We start from the raw sequence: 20,037 nt of genomic DNA on the forward strand, positions 1-20,037 counted from the left end.
AGTGTGTGTGATGTCATGAAGAGGATTATTAGCTTCTAAATTATGACAAGAGAGAGCAGATGAAGTCTTAAAGCAAAAGATCTTATCTCCCTGAAACAGTACTAAAATGAAGTTGAATCAGAGAAGAAATTAGAGAAATATGGAATCGGAGGTATAGACAAAATTGTTTATAATTAGCTTAGTTTTTTTCTGTATAGACCAGATGCTCTTTGCACTGGTTGTTAAATAGGCCAATCACTCCTCTGTGAAATAGTATCTTAGAAAATAGTTAGAAAGCCTTCTTTGGGATTGTTGTTGCATATACCAGCAGAAGAACAATTACATAGGGCAGCAATCCTAAATAGTAAACCACTGAGGTTCTTTTCAGCACTTTCTGGTAATGGAATTGACTCTGTGTGTCCCCACTGTACTACAGACACAAGAGAAAACCACTGGTAAAGCCTGGCATGCTGTCTGGGAAGCTGCCTTCACACATGCTACACCTGGGACAGGGCAGGTGTGTGCTCTGGTAGCATGACCCAGGTGGGTTTTCATACAAGGTATTGAGTGTCTGGCTTTTAGGACCCAGCAAAGTTTAAGTATGGGCTAGATACCTTATTCCTAAACTCAGTCAGAACATGCGATTTCATGTCTGAAAAGTGGCATTTTATAGATTTATGCACTTTAGTCTAGAAGATTGTATGATAGAAATGGAAATTATTAAAGTAAAGATTTCCTGACTTTATGTCAAAGCATTGCACTAGGGGGTCTGCAGAGACAAGGCTGGGATAACCTGGTGCCCAAATGCTTTTTGTGGCTCTCTGGGGCACATCAGAGAAGGTATGGAGTGAGTGCAGGAGACTTTTGACCCGGTGTATAATGAGATCTCTACTTTTTCTGAACCAGTGAAAAATATTCTCTCTATTGAACAGACAAATGCAGAAAATATGAATTCAAAAAATCAAGCCAGAATCACTTGAAAGCCAATAAACAGCAACTTCACTTTTCGGGTCTTCAAAACCTTCATAAATGGTTTGTACTGAAAAATGAGCATATGAAATAAACTCTGACAGCAAAGTGGCAGCATCTGAAGAGGTGAACTAAGCTGCCAATCTTTGAAGTAACTCCTAAATCACCCTGAAGTCCCTACTCACACCAGTAACCAGAAAGCTTTGCACTACAAAGCTTCAGCTGCTGAGACCTTGCCCTTGAAGAGTTAACTTGGTATATAACTTCAATTTGTTGTTGTCTCAGGAAAAAAAAAACATCTGAAAATAACAAAATGCCACTTGACAAAGACCGTATTTATATTTGTAGTTGCTGGACAGTTTCTATTTTTAAAGCCAAGGGAGTGAATAGAGTATAAATTCTGTATTTGTGGCAGTAGGGTAGTACTAAAACATATTTAAACACTTGAATTGTAAAGTTATGAGTAATCTCCTCAGAACAGGGATATTGGTGTCAGAGCTGTGACTGGGCATCCCCTTTCAAACCCTGCTCTAGCAAAGAAGGTAAAAATAACTAAGTTTTTTTTTTTTTTTTTGGTCAGCTAATACTTGGGTGACTCAAGATTTTGCAGAAGTCTTTCAGCCTTACTGTCCGTGTTGTGGATATATAGTGCACTTATATGAGTTTAGATCAGGCTCCCATTATGGTCAGTGGAGACTTAGGGCTGCATCTAAGTGCCCAAATATGAGCACCTAAGGCCACATGAAGTGCCTAGGAGTATCCCAGCCAACTCCTGCAGCCTCTTCAGTGCACTGTGGGTCTCCTGCCTGGGTTGTATCCAGCAGCGCTGTGTGGATAAGCAGATAACCCTAGGCATCTCAGATGGCTTATGTGTCGTGCTGGTTTTGGCTGAGATAGTTAATTTTCTTTATGGTAGCTGGTATGGGTCTATGGTTGCAATTTATGCCAGAAATGGTGTTGGTAACAAAGGGACATTTTAGCTACTGCTGAGTGGTGCTTGCGGAGAGTCAAGGCCTTTTCTGCCTCTCACACCACTCCACCAGAGAGGAGGCTGGGGGTGCACAGGGAGTTGTGAGGGGGCACAGCTGGGACAGGTGACCCCAATTGACCACAGTGATATTTCATACCATATGGCACCATGCTCAGCTGTTTTAATTTGGCTTGACTCTCCCACCAAGTCCAAGTTGTTTCCTCCCCGCTCTTGCTCTCCCCAAGCAAGGAAAAAAAAACGAACCACAGGAAAAAAAAACCAGAAAGAAGTCCAAACGAAATGGGATTGTATAAAATATAAATATATTACATATATTTACAATTATATATACAATTTGAATATATTACACACAGTAGGGAGCTCCCAAGGGGGAAAAAGGGAAAAGGGGGGGGGGAAATAGGGATGAAAAAACCTAAAACCAAATATCCTCCAAATATACCTGTTAATAGAGAGCTAGCGAATAAATACCAAAAAACGAATTAAATACTTCCCTGAACGGGACAGCAGAACTAACTTCCCATGCCTCCCAAATGAAATGGAGATAATGCAGGTCAGAGCAGGCAGGCTTTGGCCTATACAAGCAAAACCGTCTGCGAGAGGGACCTGTCGTCTTCAGCCACCAGAAGAGCAAAGAGGAGTGAACTCTCTTATCTATGCCTTTTTATATGTTGTGTTACGGAAAGGGATGATATGGAATAATTCCTTAGATTTCTGACCCTGTTGCTAAGGAAGGCCTAAAAAATCCAAAAAACCAACCCACTACATCAGCATATAAAGCTGGGAGGAGAAGGAGAAAGGAAGGACATTCAGAATGATGGTGTTTGTCTTCCTAAGACACCATTATGGTTGATGGAGCCCTGTGGATGGCTGAGCACCTGCCTGCCCATGTGAAGTGGTGAATGGATTCCTTGGCTTGCTTTGCTCATGTACACAGTTTTTGCTTTACCTGTTAAACTGTCTTTATCTCAACCCAGGCTTTCTCACTTTTACCCTTCTGGGTCTCTCCCCCACGCCAGTGGGGAGAATTGAGAACATGGCTGTGGGAGTCTGAGTTGCAGGCTGGGGTTAAACCATGACACATGTAGGCATCTAAATTTAGGTGTCACACTGAAGCTGGCATTCTGCCAGGAGATGGTTTCAGGTGCCCAGATGTAAGAAGGTTGTTCAGTTTAAGATGCCCAAGGATGTCTGTGATGTCTGTGCAGGGCTGGCACGTACCTCCCAAGATGTGGGGAACCTGCACTCTTTGGGAGAGCATTTGGAGGCTGAGGCAATGCCTGAAAACATCTCAAATGTTGCTAAACATCTATGTATGGGTAACTGAACCGGTCTCCTTATGACACATCATTGAACTGGCATTTTTAGTAATCACAGAAGAGCTCATCTGACACGAGGGCTACACAGGGCATAATAGGTTAATTTTCTAAAGATCTTTTAAAAATATGTCTTGTGCATGTGTGTGTGTGTGTGTGTGCACCACAGGACTATAAAGCACACACACTTGCTAGCTGAATTACATTTGAGCAGGGGACCTTAGCAGGCTTCATGCAGTCTCCATTCTCTGTTTTGTTTATCCGTAATCCTACTTTTTGCTAGTCCCATTTCCCCCCTCTACTTACGAAAGAAACTGTGCTGAAAACACTCTGGGGAAGTGTAAATCATTGTAGCTAGCTTGAATTTGATGAAGTTAGAAGAATTTTTATTAGGGAAGGATTTTGCCTTTTCATCTTCAGCTGTCATGGATTCCTCCAGCTCTCTTTGCTATAAAACCCCAGAGGTGCAAACTTATATGGTGAAACAGTGTCATGTAGTTTATTCAGATGGTTAAGATTTATCTGTTTATTATAAATGACGGATTTCTGTTCCGAATTTATTAGGCTGAAAGATTTTGAGAAAAAATATTTTCTCTGTGATATTTTGATTAATTCTGATGTGATGTGAAAGTCATCATGTGTCTTCCACAGAACATGCTGTCATATTAGATGAAAGACTTGGAGAGGAATAATGGGTATGTTGTCTTAGAGTAACTGCACTGATGTGGAAGAATATTCTTTGTGGAACAGAAGCATCACAGCCTTCAAAGACATAATTTTTTGTGTACATAAAATACAAGATCACTTTTTCCTTTTCCATATAATGGACTCTTGTCAGGAATTATGAGGCACAATTTTTCTTTTCCAGGTTTTAACACATTGCCAAAGAAACGGAATTTTTTGCTTATGACAGCAGTAATTGCTAATGCTTCACTATGCATGAAAATAACACTAAGATTGGACAAATCTGCAAAAGATATTGTTAACAGAGCTGACAACAGCAGTTAATCTTAACATTTGTTTTGCAGCTGGCAAACTAAAAGATATTTTCCATTTTCCTCTGAAGATGTGTCTATGAGATTCACTGTAGCACTATGGTAAATGGGAAAGAATGAACTAAAAATGGGATGATATAACCTGAATTGTCTGAAAGGCTCAGGAGAAACCTTCTGGTAGACTGCTCATAAGTTTGTCTTCCAGTGTCTTTAAACTGAGCTTGGTGCACACATCTTCCAGTAATGTTACTGGGAAACACAGCATGACCGTAACAGCAGCCCAACGTCCATTTTACTGCTGGAATCATTCCTACCTTTCCCTGCACGTCCATGGAACCTGCAGCATCACCACTCTTTCTGATAGGAAAGGCAGCCCTTCATTGAATGAGTTTGGGTGACCGCTAGTGGAAAGTGTCACTGGTGGGAGATGAGGTACCCAGGCCCTGGACATGATACCTGAGCACGGCAGGACTCAGCTGCCATGGAGGGACCACAGAACCCTGGGAGGCTGAGGGCTCCTGTGCGGCTGCTGCTATGTAGCTGGGTCAGGTTTTGTTTCCTGAAAAATGGAAATGATGAAGGAGGTTGAAACCTACAATTTCTCACTACTGTTTCAGTTTATCCTTGAAGATTGGAGTTTTCTCTGCTGCATCTGTCTGAGACTGTAAGAGAAAGGGAAACCGAAGCATGCAGAATGGGGAAAAAAAAGAAAACATGCTTCCCCTGTGATGCTAACCCCTTGTATGTGTAGTAGCTGTACGAGGGGTCAAAGTCAGTTTTAATCCATTGGGAGACACATCTGAAGATGAGACAACAGGGCAAAATCTTGCAGCCAAACATGAATTTAGGAAGACCAAAATGTGACTGCTACAAATCCAACAGAGGATACATGGGGAAGTCTCTCAATTCAGCAAAATTGTCACTGCAGTGAAAATAATAAGCAAGAGGTCATTGACTGTGAATGGAGTCTGAGAAATATTCCCCCAAGTGCTGTTCTGAACTGGCAAGAATTTGGCCGGAGACACTGATTAATGCTATTGTGCACTACTGTAGAGACCTTATAAGTTTTTAGCAGCAATGTGGTAGCAAAAAACAGAGGGCCAGAAGCAGACCTATTCTTTGAGGAAGCCTTATAAAACTAAAGGTGGAACCACACCAAAAATCTCTCACAGATTTACACTGCTTTAGGAAAAGCTTGGGAGTCTTATGGTAATGTAGGATTATTTACGGCATGAAAGACATTGAAGGACAACAACATGCACAAACAGGACTCCATATTTTAGGATCACATGTTGGAAAACAATCTCACAAAATGCTGGTAAAGTCAAGTAATTTCATTTTCAAATTGCCTCCCTTTTGTGATAGATGTGCTTAATTTTTTTTCCTGGACAAATGACACATTTTCTTCAATTAAATATGAATTTTAGGACATGCATTTCAATGAGGAAAAAAAAAGACATTGAACCCATTATACCTGAGTTTGACCAAAAAACTGAAAACCAGGTTTTGCACAAATAGCAGGGATGGAAAATGGAAATGAAAAGGCAGAGACCACTGGTATCAATGTTACCATCTACAGTGCAGTCAGTTAAGTCAGAAGAGAGAAGGGAAAAAAATGAAAGGAAATCAGGTTAATTGTCAGTTGTCAAACCATCTTATAATTAAGTGTGAGGATACCAAAAGATGTGCAGGTGTTTAAAGGCATTTCTAGTAATAAGATGGCATCCAAAGCTTGGTTTTGTTTTGATCAGAAAGCAAAGAGCTCAGAAAATTCCTTGATAGACTCTTTCATGAATTCAAATGGTAAAGGAGCAGTAATGCACAGGTATGTACATAGCTCTTTGCACAAAACCATCTTTGAGCATTTCACCTCTTTCTCTTTCAAAATGCTGTGCTGCTCAACCTTCCCACAGGCTAGAAAACCATCTCAGATCATCACAGGGGATGAAGACATGCAAGGATTGAGTATAGAAGTGCATTCCTTTGGTTGAAAAAAACCATCAGTGGTGGGGTGTCACATTCAAAGAAAACACGATCCTACTCCTCATAATCTTATTTCTTTTTAAATGTTAAATGGCTTCAGTCACTTTCTGCTATGGCTCTTTTATCTTGCAGAGGGTTCAAGGGCTGAAAAGGGTTTTAAGAATGAAGGAAAATGTTTCCTTTTTACAACCACTTTTTCACTTTTCTTCCACCATCTCTCTATCTTGGTTACATCATGAAGACTTGAGAATGATCATGCCTTTTTTTTTTTCTTTTCTATTTCAACATTAAATTGTACATAAAAGTGTTTGGCTCCAGTTCAAAGGGGATTGTCCACACTTTAGTGGTAAGGTTCAGAGTTCCCAGGACTTGAAATGAGGAGATGCAGCAGGGTGTCAGGATGCCACTTTTCTAATGCTGAGATTCCCTCAGGGGCAGGGCTGAGAAGGAGATCCTAAGTTAGGAAAGCCTGCAGGGCTCCCTAGGGTTTGCTGCTGGCATTGAGCCAGCTGGGGAGCATCCTGAGGACAGGACACAGGTCCCGGCCCCTTCCCTGTGGCACAGACCCTCTACCAGCCATCCTCTAACATGTGCTCTCACCTGCCCCCTCACTGAGGGTGGCTGTGATAATTAATGACCTGCAGTTCCCGGATTGTTCAAGGACTTGGTTAAATACAGGCACAAAATTAGCAATGGCAGAACTGCCCTAATAAGGTATACTGAAATATCTCAACAGGTGTTTGAGGGTCCTTTTGTACCATCTATGCTGCAACTTCAAAATTACACTAGTATGAAAATTTCCCTGCTGTTATGGGGTCTGATCTGAAAATTCATAGCCAAAATGGGAAGATTTGCACTTTGTTTTGCTTTGGATGAGGACTGTCTTCTACTGCCAGTCATTTTTCAGCTTCCAGTACTGAAAACCCTGGGTTGGGGAGATGGTGGGTCACTTTGAGGGATCTCCAAACTTCTCCATTCTGTTGGATTTTGTTTGTTTTAGACCTTGCTGGCTGTGCTTTCCTGAAATGAGAATAGGGAAATGTAGTGCCAGACATACTATTTATGTACCCGCAAAAGATGCAGTAATGAAAACAGCATGGAGTTTGCAGGAGGAGAAGCCCACATTGTGTCAGGGGGCCTGTGTCTCTAAGACAATTACTGGGACAAGTGGCTGCTGCAGAAGCAAAATCACCACCAGGGCTGAAAGCTCTGTCAGCTGCCCATCTTCCAACATGGAAAGCAGACTTAGGCAATGTGTTTTCATTGGCAACTTCAAGGAACAAGATGAAGGAGATGCACAAGAGATGGCAGAAGTCTGTGAGGACAGCTTGCCCTGGTGAAATAACGAAGGAAAGGAAAAAACAACAGAAGCTAAACCACAGCTAGTTCCAGCTAGAGGAGCTAATTAATCAGACCAGGAGGAAATTCAGAGCAGCAGTATGTCTCAAGGCACTGGCTGTTTGTTAACTAGCAACACCCAATTCTCACAGAAGCACCTGGAGAGGTGGTTTTCCAGAGTCATAGCTAATGTTCCAAAAGTGTTTCTTTAAAAGCCGACAGCTGGAGTTAGCAACAGATGGTGAAAGCGTAGAGAAAGCAGAAATTAAAACCAGAGGGCAAAATGGGAATTGTAATGCTAGTACCAAACATTCCTGACGGGTGAGATTCAGTCATCCGTGGATAATAAGCATGCTGTTGCAAGTCCCCGTTGCATCCCAGAACTAAAGTTTGAGTGAAACATAGTCCTTCGGAGGGCCATGTATGTGGGAACCATATGTCACCCAAGGAGAACAGCTAGTCTCAAGACACTGGCTCAAGGGATTTCTGAATTTCTAATAAGTGATCTGGAGCAAAGCAGAGAGAAAATGAAGCAAGATCCCAAGGAAAGGTCTCCCTCTGCATATGTGTGTGTGTGTTAGCCTGCAGCTTGTTTGTTTTGCCATAAGATTTGTAGCGATTCCCACATGCTGAAGCTCCAGGTGATTCAACAAGTAGACAAGGTTAAAAAGCAAGAAGGTCAAAGAATAAAGAATGAGCAGATGTAGTGTGATTAGGAAAGATGAGAACACCTTGTGGAGCTCAAAGAAGGTAAGAAAGTAAGGTATTCCTTAACATGCAGCACAGTGTAGAGAGAATGGGGTGGGAGAATGAAAGAGTGAAGCTGCTGCTGTTAAGATATGGGCTCAGAGTCAATAGGAGAATCTATGTCAGAAAGTCTTTAGGTTCCTAAGTCTGAAACTATGATTCAGAAAACCCTGTCAACTCATTGCTTCCCTCCAGAAATGTCCCTCATGCAAGTCAGAAAGCTCCCTTGGTAGCTAAAGGTCTCCATTGTGCCAAGGGCCTGACCTGAGCAGGACTTTTGCTTTGCAATGAGTGACAGGCCTTGGTCGTTCAGTGGCAGGGGTAGGTTCCTGCCAGCCTTATGCTTTACAGAACAGCTGGACAGCTCAAACAAATGAACCAGTAGTAGAATTTTGGTTAAGTCCTGGAGACACTGGGGCTCCCCAGTTTCCTTGCCTTGGCTGCCATTGCTGGTTCAAGGGATCTCTTTGCTTGCTGAGTCTCCATTATCCATAAGTCTCTGTGGGTCCTGGATTGGCAAGCCAAGGAGATCAGGTCCATGTTTCCATTGTAAGGAGAAAGACTCCTGGGAAGCAGGCTTCTAAGCTAAACTAGAATTGTCATCAAAATCTGTGCTAGAGACAAGGATGACATGCTCTCCCAAAAGGCTTGCATAGCCTTCTAGGGCTTGGCAGAAGAGCGATTAGCTTCCCTAGACATCTATTGTCATCTTGAACAGTGGAGAAAAACCCACAAATGAGATGAGTAAGCTAATAAACTTGAAAAAAATAGCTTTGAGTGCAGGACATGTTTATGCTTAAAGGAAGAGAAAGGTAGCACTCCCTTTGCTGAGGCAGGGCAGGTGATCCTCGAGACCTCATGCTCCAAATATATTTCCTGAGTTCCCATGTAAGTCTGTTTTTCTCTGCAGCCAAGACCCACATTACAGGATCAGTCACACAGAATCACACAGAATCATTTATGTTGGAAAAGACCTCCAAAATCATTGAGTCCAACCTTTGACCAATCATCACCTTGTCAACTAGACCATAGCACTAAGTGCTATTCCAGTTGTTTCCTGAACATCTCCAGGGATTGTGACTCCACTACTTCCCTGGGCATTCCGTTCCAATGCTCAACAATCCTTTCCATGAAGAAATTCTTCCTGATGTACAACCTGAACCTCCCCTGGTGCAGCTTGAGGTGAGACCCTCTGAATTTTACCATGGCAGCCAGGCAAAAATGATTAACACAAGACTTCTGCCTTGGGGCTAGTGTCAGCTGGAAGAATATCAAATCTGGGGACAAAGGAGAAGGAGAAAAGAAATATTTTTTTTCCCCAGAATGATTTATCACCAGCTATTTGAGTCTGACCAGATGGCTGCAATGTTGGAAGCTGTCTTGAGGAAGGGGAATTTATTTATTTAAAGAGGTACAGAACCTTTCACAGTGGGCCATATTTGTTAAAGACAAGACTAACTCAGGAGCTGCCAGGCACAGCCTTTAGCTGCTTGGCTGAGTGCTCACCTATGTGTGTGTGCAGCCTGAGCAGACGCCCTCTTCTTGCCTGTTACTCAAACAAGCAGTTGCCTTTGGTCTGGGACAAGTAGAAGATTTCAAGACCCAGAAGGATTAAAGAAAAAATAAAAAAAGAGCGATCCCAACCCTGCAGTTTAGTATTTACTAGCAAATGGGAGAACCCTAGAGTTTGCTTAGCCCATATTGGCATTTTACATTTACATCATGGGATGAAACAGGATAAGAGTTTTTGATGCTGATGCCAGAGCCCATGGCATCCCTATGGAGAGCAAGTGGCTGCTGTGTGCTGTCTGTGGTACAACAGCTTGTGTTTATCACTGCAGTGTGTGTCAAACAGCCAGGGAGGGCTACAGGGTCACTCAACCCCAAACTCCTCTCGCTGGGGAGGGTCCCAGCCATAAGGTTGCTGCATTTGGAAAGGCAAAAAGGGGAAAGCTGTGATTCACAGAGAGCTCTGTCCTGGTAGACTGTTTGTGAAAACGTGCTCTGAGAATGCCTTTTGAATCACGTTCCCAAAATACTAAACCAGAGCAAACAGCTAGTACCTAGCCTGAAGTGAGGTGCTGAATTGTCTGAATGGAGTAAACTGAGCCCAGACAGAAGCTTTATTAAAAGTCCTCAAAGGATTATTCAGTCAAGTGGAGATGCCCCAGGCTAACTCTGGTGTGGGATTTAAATGCCAGCTGAGTGTATGAATACCTAATTTTAGGCTTTCCAAAAGATGTCAGAAGTGCCTGCCAGAACTTTATGAGAACAGAGGAAAAGTAAACCTAGATCTCAAAACAGGATTCAGAGTAGCTATCAGGTTAAGCATCAAGTCACAGCAGGTCAAACCATACATGTGAGGCACCTGGAGGGGCTGAAGTCCTGCAGCACCCAGAGCACCAACACCAACATCTATGTCTGAATTCCCCATTCTCTCCCTGGAACAGGGTCCGATGTCTGCTCCTGAAAAGCAGGGGCCTCTATTTATCTAGTGACTGGAAACTAACTAACTAATTCTGCAAGTGTTCAAGTGCTGGGTAACCCATTTCTGTATCTACACTGTGGGTAGCCTGTCTCCTCCATGAACTCCTTGGATGGGCACTGCATCTTCTCGTCAGCCTGTCTCTGACCCCATCTCCTCTTGATCCTGTCTGGAGCCCATGGCTGGATGCTGGACCTGGTACACTGCCCATGTCAGGAGCTGATGGCTCCCATTCCCAGCTCCCAGATCTGCCGACCATGGTCCAACCCTGTGGGACTGCACCCGTCAGCAAGGGCATGGTCTGTGCTGGTGTCCCCCTTGCTCCCAGATCCCTCATCTAACAACTGAGGCCACTATTGGCTACCCCAAAGGGAAACTGGGCTGTCCAGAGGAACTCAGCCTTGGCGACCACATTCACTTGGCACAGGCTGCAGCTGACATGTAGGATAAGGGAGCTGCTAAACAGAGCACCTATATCTTTCGGGGGAGGCTGAGATGGGGCAGCACCTGGGCACTGTCCCAGTCTTGGAGGATTCCCCCGTTGCTGGAGTCTAGATCCCTGTCAGCCATTTGGTGGTGGCCAAAAGGGAGGCTCAGCTAGAGGCTGCCATGCCTCTTCAGCTGGTTAGAGAGAGCCGACTCTCCTGATCAAAACCTGTCCTCCATTCCAACTCAGCTGCCCTCAGCCACCAATGGAGGCCGCCGCTATTGCAACACAATAAAGCCCATCTGCACCACGGCCTTCAGAGCAGGGTGAAGTGGATGAGGGGTTAAATGATTCAGTCTATCACATCCCTCCTCAAATTACTGGTACGTCATCCTCAGCTCCCTAAGTAAGACCCAAATAGAGAACTTGCATGGTTCAGTGACTACAGCTAAGCACCAGCCTGATAGCTGTTGTAGGACCTTGGGATGAGTTACATGTCTCAAAAACAGCCTCTGACAGCTGAGGGGAACAGCTCTTCCTTAGGCTTCATAAGCAGGAACTCCATCAGCCTGTGCCTCTGAAAACAAAGATACACAGTTCTCATCCCCATCATCTCCTGAGACTTGACACATCTGTATTTCCCTGGTGACTGCTCCCCTTTTTTTCAACAGGTCCTGCTACGATGGGTGTCTTGCCCCCCTCAGTCACTCCAAGGGACTGAAGAGGCCACAACATCCCTCTGCAGTTAATGCTCTGATGGATACTCCCTTGCACCTGATTAGATCAATAAAGCAGAAACCCGTGTACATTGTTGTTAAACCCTGAGGGACAATAAGCATGTTTTCACAGAAAGAATGCCTCTCCAGGATGTCCACCATCAGGGTGATTCTTTCTCTGACCCAGAATTGCTGTCTCTAGTTGGCAGAAAAAGCTGCCCAGTTCTCAGCACAGGGAATGTTAGCAGTCAAAGAGGATGGTTACTTGTCTCAAACACTGTTAAGGCCACAGAAGAGAGGAATTTATGACAGGAAGGTGCTAATTCCAGGCCTGGCAAAGGTAAGATCTGGTTAGCACATCCTGGTTAACACATCTGGACAAAATTGGCCCATTGTGACAGACTGTGGAAAAGATCAACTGCTCATACGCATACCACTAGTCAAAGAAAGATCATCCCAGGCTGTGGGACAGACGGCATCTGTGACCACAAAGAGCAATGGAAGCCCCCTGAATATGGCTCTGTGGATACCCAAAACTTGGACTGTATAAAGGTGGTACTGTTTTCCAGGTGTTAGGAAGATAAATTCCATGATCTCAGACCTGGGGGGGTTAACAAAGCTTGGGGAGAAGGACGTATCACTATCAGTAGATACAAAGAATACAGCATTTAGGGGCCACAAGGACATCTGGCAGAACTTCCAAGATAAGGAAAAAACTAATAAAACCAACTCAACAACTGTGCTGAAATCAGGTCTGACTGAGTAAAAGATAATTCCGGCAGGGGCAGATGGCAAACACTGACTCATGGCCACTGACTCAAAAGAAGAGAGAGACTGAGCATGCAGACTAATCAGCATCACAAGCAAGAGAATCGTTTAACCAATAGAAGATAGAATACTAATTAATATGAGAACTATGTAACTTGTAGCCAATAAGCATTAATTCCTTTGTTTGCTAAAATGTATCAACAGTGAAAAGATTTGATAGTTGGCAGTGGGCTTTGTGGACTCGCTACCGAGCACCCCTTTCTGTGCAGAATTACAAACAGGGTACCCCCTCCCCACCACTGAGAAGCCTAGGGTGAAGAAGGGCCAATGGGATGCTGCTGAAGCCACAGGTGATGACTATCTCTCTCTCTCTCCCCCCACTTCCATCTGCAATTTTCTACTTATTTCTATCTCTCTACATCACATTTATTGTTAAATAAAATCCATATTGTTGACTTCGATATATGGCCTTGTGAGCACCTCAATTTGGGCAGAGCCATCTCTCACTAATCAGATCTTAACAGGGAACAAGCACCAAAAATAATGAAAGCAGTCCAAAATCTAATGAAATGGTCACAACAACTGTAGAATTCAATAGATGGAAGCAATTTTGTAACTTTGATACCCCTCCCCCTCAGTCGACTTCCTCTGGCAAGAGCAGCAGCCCTGGGAGGCTCCAGCAGGCAGGAAGAATGGGCAGCAGGCCCACAGCAGCAAACTGTTTAATGACTGGGTTGTTGTGCAAGTGACTGTCATCTGTGAGAGGAGGATGTTTTCCAATTTGTCCTTGGCAGCCAAAGCTTTGCTGGAGGATAACCACACTGCAAATATGAGGAATTTCAAGAATTTCTGCTTTTGCTTTTGTGCATTTTGAGTAACGGGTGGTCTTGTGAAGATCAGATTTGGATCTGCATTTCCTTGAAGCTCAAGGAGGGCTAAGCATCTCTAATCAGGAAAAGTAATCCCTTTAATTTAAAAATACAGCTGGAGGTTTGTTTACATAGAGTCAAAAATAGAGGTTTCCCAAGCTCTTCAATTTATAGGCAGCGATTATGAATGGTTATTTCACTTTTTTACTGTAATGCAAAGTTTTCCTAGTACCTGTGTCTACCTGGTGAAACACAAAATGAAACACAAAATTCAGAGCTGAAGCTTGGGTCCTTGTGAATGGTCTTAGGTCTCAGCTTTATGCCATTCATGATAAAAACACAGTTCTCATACTAAGAAGCTTTCAACTAAACCAAGAAGCAGTTTCAGCAGCAGAATGTTAATTATCAACACTAAATATATGAAGTAGGAATTAACAGTATTTAACAGCTTGGCCCAGCTACTGAAAGAGATACCTGCACGTACCTACATTAAAAAGCTTGTTCTACTACAGCAGAGCTTCCTCTGAAATACAGCACTACCAAAAAACAGCATATTCTGTTGAGCAGTGACACTGTTTCATTTGAAACAATCAGAAGACAATAAGTTTGAAACAATCAGAAGACAATGGTTTATCTGCTCCTGTTACTGTTCCAAAGGATTCTAAATAGTGAAATGCCCGAGCCCTTTATTCAGTTTCTCTCTCAGAAAGGAAACAATAGTCCATGTTACAGCACTCCATCACTTGCTGTCACAATGACATATTGTTGTTGCACACCAGAAATGGCCTAAAAGCATAAAGCAGCACAGAGAACAGTTTTTCACCAGCTAAGCATTCTCATCCAAACTTCTAAAAATTTACATTAACTGATGTATAACTAACTAATGAATAAATTCCTCTGTTATTTAGTAAGTTCATGTTTGTTCAATGACTGCTAGGTGGCAAAGCAAGCATTAATTTTTTTTCTCTTGCTCTTGTCTTCTGACACTCTTGAAGTCCCACAGGAGAAGAGAATATATTATTGATGGTATCATGGAAATGCAATGAATCTTCATGTTTATCTGTTCTTCTGCTGAGGAGACATCAGAGGTTAAGTACAGCTCTTAGCAGGGAAAGAAAAGTAGCATGAAAATTATGGTGCTAAGAACTAAATGGAATTGCCACCTATGAGTTCAGGTGACCCGCTGAATTAAGGCATTTCATGCATCTCAACCTACAGCTGGTCTGTAGCTTCACTGTGTGCAATCTTACACTATAATACAATCTTGTTTCCTAAACCCAGGAAATTCCACCCCCCTCCATGTCTGGCAGAATGCTTGTTTTGGAGCTCACACAGTGAACATTCACACAGTCTCCTGAAGTACTGAAAGGAGTCAATACAAATGCTACAAACTCAAGACCTTTCTATTGCTTTTATTCTGATTATTTACCTAGTATTTTGACAGTGAGGATAAGATGAAAATGATAGATAACATTTTGGGCCTAATAATGCCCTGTGTAGATTATAGACAAATACCTAATTTACTGCTTAGTTAGCCCTATCAGATATCTACATAATATGTGTATTGTTTAAAACTGCATGCGTTTCCATACTTTAGGAGCTTCAAGAGTGATATCTCCTTCCATTTTTGCACATAGAAGGCATGAGAGGAATTGAAAGTAGTGCATACACACAAATTGTAGTCTTCTGAGCAGCACATGGCAGGCTAGTAATGTCACAATGGCAGGGACATCATTCATACATTGACTCCAGCTATGGAAGTTGGAAATGTTTAGGGATATCGCCACATATGACTTGCTATTCAGACTTTCAGCATTAAGCTTACCCTGCGTTGGTTTAAGGGCATGAGCACCAAGTTTGTTCCTTGTCCCTGCTACTGTTGCTAGAAGCCAGAGGGATGTCTACAAACAGAGATTCTCACTGACATGTTACTGCTTAGCTTTGGTTTTAAATGTTGAATTTTCAGTTGCTGTTACAGAAAATCAGGAGAAACAGCCAAATTACAGTCCTCCTAGTCCAGAATTCCAGTTCATTTCTGTGGATGACAGTAGCTAGTCTAGCTTCCACTAAGGGATTCTGCCACAAGGATTTCTCTGCCATGAATAAACTGAATACACGAGCTTATTCAGAAATGCCTATTCAGAAATAATGTTATCTTGAGGACACACTGTAGTTATCTTCAGGGACATGAGAACTGGAAGGCTACCTCACCTCCCCCTCCTGCCAGGGAAAGGCCAAAAAAAAACACTCGAGGAATGCTTTTTCTTTTCCTGGCATGCAGTATAGAAAGGTAGAAGTAATTAAAAGAGCATATGGAGAAATGTACAAAGTTGCCAAACCTGGCTGTTTAAACAGCAAGGCCTATCCAAATCCTGAAAGGTCTCCATGGGGAGACAGTTGCACAAAAGCTGTCTACTGAAGATTTTCAAAACAGAAGAGCTTGGCAGAAATTGGGTGCTTGTTATTAGCTTGACTTCCAAGTCCCTCCCTTGGCCCTTCCCCCTAAATCCTACTCAGCTTGGAAAACCCCTTTCACAGGAGAGGCTGTCAGGAAGAGCCTATAAGCAGACCTTTAGGCAATCCTGAGGGGCAACCTCAGGCTAAAAATAAATAAATGACCTGACAACACAGATGTCTGAAAGCTGCTGCTTGCCATATTGAATCTGAAAGTACTGCTGCTCATGTTACTGCCTTCCTACAGACAGATGGTAAAGTAGAGCCAAGTCAAGAAAATCCTGGTGAAAGAGGAGAAACCCTAGGTGTCAGGAACAGGTGCCTCCAAACACTGTCTTGAGTGTCCTTTATACTTACATACCCACAGACCAGCTGCCCTTCTTCCACCCCTAGACATAAAATGCAGCGTCCAGCTGAAGTCCGTATATATATTTTCTTTTTTTGCAGCTACCAAAATGTAAATTAACTCTGTTGCAAAGGAATTCAAATATCTCTCTCTGTGAAGAATATGAAGACTCTCAGGTTTTAAAAATACTTCTGACCTTTTTCACATAAATCGACTCTGATGCAAATATATACTCACGGGAGCAAAGACAACTAAGATATCTTTACATCAGTTCTGAAGAGTATCAGAAGGAGCAATATGTAAAAAGTTCATTTATTTCCACTTAAAACCAGATTTTACTTCATGTAGCATGAGCCTCTTACAGGTTTTTTTTCTTGATCTTGGTGCAAAACATTAGTATCTATTTTCTAAGAGATATGATTTTGAAAAAGCAGACAGTAGTAAGGAGGTTACTTTGCCCAGCTAGTGAATTTTGCTTCAGGTACTGGAAATAAAAGCCACAAAATACAGAGCATCTTCATAAAATAGCATTTCCACTACAGAGAAAAGAACTTAACCTTGAAACTAGACTAACAGAAATTTCATTAAGTTTTATACAGCAGGAACGGTTTGGTTCCAGGTCTATTTAATCCAAGTCCTGAAGGTTTAAATCCCACTATATTACAAGAGCATTACTAGCTCAGACTTAATTACAGATTCCAGTTGGAGCACGACCCTTTCTGCCCCAAAAGCAGCAACTTAGCTAATAAGACAGCTCTGCAGCATCACTCTTTTGGCACCTTAATCTTGAACTTGGCACATCTGATTAATATAAAATAAATGCCAACATTAATACCCTGTTACGGAAATGCCTTCGCGGTGCTGATACCAGCATTCTACAAGGGATACTCTTGAACACCTATTTCGTGAGTGGTTCTCCAGAAAGCCAGCTCCACCTTCAATATTACCGATCGTCACTCAACGAGAAATTTTGGTTCCAAACTCTCCAGATTATGTGCCATCTGTCCTGACACTGAATCATTCAGTACAGAAGGCTTCAGGAGGAAAAGGAGTTATTTTTAACTTGTGCCAGAAGTTTTGTGTTTGAACAACTGGAGAACAAGGAAAAGCATTTTTAGGAACAAAGACGACTGAGGTGTCTGTGCCCAAACCACGCACTGACATAGTTGTGTGTCTATTTCTTGAATGTCTGAGGACCATTTTTTCCACACACCCTATCCTGCAAAGCCCTATATCAGAGGTGAAGTTCTGCCCTCTTGATGATAACTATAAATTTAATAGAAGGCCACATGCCACAACTGTGAGGTGTTAAAAGTGGACGTGGCACTGCTTTATGGGCTGTTCTTGCCACGTGGTTAAGCTGTTGAAAATTTTCAGATGACCACAGAGAGCAGTTCACATACCTCTGGGAAAAGGAGGGTGCTGAACCTGAACCCTGTTTTCAGAGCCTGCAGGGGAAAAAGCCACCCCTCCCCCAACTCCCTATTCTGATTGTTTTAATGCAATGCTGTGATCAGAATGCATCAGTCCACAGAGAATCTTGTAAACAACTGTAACGCCCACAGATCACAAATAAACCCCAGATCACATACAGGTTTTAGTGTGGTATTTCACAGGAAAGCAGAAAGCCTCTGTTATTTTCCTCCTAAAATCAAATTACATATAATAAGGGCCTGAAGGGGATGATCCTTCCTGGATTGCAGAGGGAATCAAAAGAAGTCCAGATCATGAGGGAAACACAGAGTGAATCTGATATAAATTTATTTTTAGTTTTGATGATGTTTAGAGCAGCCCCCTCCTCTTTTAAATACCACTCCCTCCTCCTTTTGCACCGAGACACTGTTTGCTTAGAGATGAAACTCCTGAGAGATGAGCCTGGAGTTAAAATACAAGCCTTAGGGTCTAAGTGTGAATACAATGACAATCATGATTCTGGAAGAATATATCAGTTCATCCAAAACTGAGAAGCAGTGATGTCTTCTGGAAGGGCAATAATAATAATAATCGGTAGAATATTTTTTTCTCTGCAACATCAAACTCTAATTGCTGCAGTGCATCAGAGTTTAGACAGTTAGTAGGCAAATACTCACATCTACTTTGTAGCTCTACAGCCTGGATGGGAATAATGGCAGTTCAAATACTGTATCTGTGTCAAATCATTAGGGAGTCTGACTACAAGCTCTTCTTGTTTTGCAGCCAAAACTTGGCTATATATGTATGTTCAGATTTTGGCTTGTTAGAGAACCTTCTGACAAAGGCATCAGGAAAAAGTGAACTTGAAAAATCCAGACAAAGTTGTGGGTTTGAGGTGATTTTTTTTGGCTATGTTTTGTGTTTGGTTTTGTTTGTTTGTTTAAATCAGTGTCTGGTCTACTCTTCAGAAAGAATTAAAGAGATAACTTCCGATGGGTTATTGAAGAGTATCTATATTGCTTGACTGAGATTACAATGAGAATCTAAGAATTCTTTAAGTTTTCCAGCCTCTATAATGGCCTCTTCTGCCATTTATTCCCACACAGAAGAGAAAACTGGTGACATTTTGATGTCTCTTTGGAAAGAAAGAACAATTTAGCAACATCATTATTATAGATTGTAACATGTCTATGAACAGCATGTAACAGAAGGTTTTAAATAATATTTTACTTAACCAGATTACTGTCTCTTCAGTACTTCACAGTTATCACTGAACATCTTCAATTTACATTCTAAAATAAATTACTGTGTAAATAAAGTATGCTCACAGTTCTTGTATGTGGACAGTACTTACATTTAATTACAAATGATCTGGATATGTTTATAGGTGTGAAATACATTAAAATTGTTTACAGAAAATAAGCTCAACTAGCACTAACTTTGGAATCTAATTTTCACAACAGTACCAAGATTAGCTCAGTTATTTATTTGAACATGCTTTTCAAAATGTATTTTGGAATGCAGTAAAAAAGAAATTCAAAGAAATGCCAAAAAAAGGGAAGCACAGAAGATCAAAACTCCATAGCAGGTCAGATCAATAAAATATTAAACTGCACTTCTTAAATGTAAGTACTACATCAAGTAGTAGTGTGGCTGTTCTTAAATGGTGTTAAAGCCCTTGTTTTCTAAAGGAGACAGTAATATGCATTTTGCCTATTCAATCCAATCAAGATTTAGACATCGTGCTATAAAAGCAAACATATCTGACACTTCTTCTATAACTTTAGCAGTTGGCTTTCCTGCTCCATGCCCAGCCTTGGTGTCAACATGGATAAGAAGTGGATTGGTTTGTTTACGGCTTCGGCCCACAATATATTGCAGAGTAGCAATAAACTTCAGTGAATGCAGAGGGACCACACGATCATCATGATCCGCTGTGAGCAGCAGCATAGAGGGGTACTGGATGCCATCTTCTTCTGGTAGCTTGACATTGTGGAGTGGAGAGTACCTGAAAAAAGCACACAAATCTTTACATCCTGCTGGAAACAGGGAAATTGAGACTATTCCCCAGCATACATATCCCCAGCAGTCTATGTCTGCATGTGGATGACTTCATCCCATGCAAATCTCAAAACAGTCTCTGATGGTAAGCCACAAGTGCTGTACAGTTACTAAATTTGCTCTCTCCCTCCAATATTTAGGCCACCTTTGAAAATGCACATATGCTGAGGAAATGCCATGCAG

The 20,037-nt window shown here is 42.1% G+C and overlaps 1 protein-coding gene and 1 long non-coding RNA gene across 2 annotated transcripts in view; one reads left to right on the plus strand and one right to left on the minus strand.

Moving 5' to 3' along the window:
- The first annotated feature begins 9,459 nt into the window (after positions 1–9,459).
- LOC113942944 lies at positions 9,460–11,078 on the plus strand. Its single transcript, XR_003526122.1, has 3 exons — positions 9,460–9,497; positions 9,638–9,726; positions 10,888–11,078. It is a non-coding gene; the product is annotated as an uncharacterized LOC113942944 (long non-coding RNA).
- A 5,372-nt stretch (positions 11,079–16,450) lies between these two features.
- PREP (prolyl endopeptidase) overlaps positions 16,451–20,037 on the minus strand; it is a 90,630-nt gene continuing 87,043 nt past the window's right edge. The window contains exon 15 of the mRNA XM_027633393.1: positions 16,451–19,801. Within this exon, the coding sequence (XP_027489194.1) occupies positions 19,507–19,801 (295 nt within the window). The 3' untranslated portion in view covers positions 16,451–19,506. The remainder of the gene's footprint in view (positions 19,802–20,037) is intronic.

This window comes from Corapipo altera, unplaced genomic scaffold (genome assembly GCF_003945725.1).
Source record: "Corapipo altera isolate COAL_440 unplaced genomic scaffold, ASM394572v1 2b, whole genome shotgun sequence".
In the NCBI taxonomy this organism is placed as follows: Eukaryota; Metazoa; Chordata; class Aves; order Passeriformes; family Pipridae; genus Corapipo; species Corapipo altera.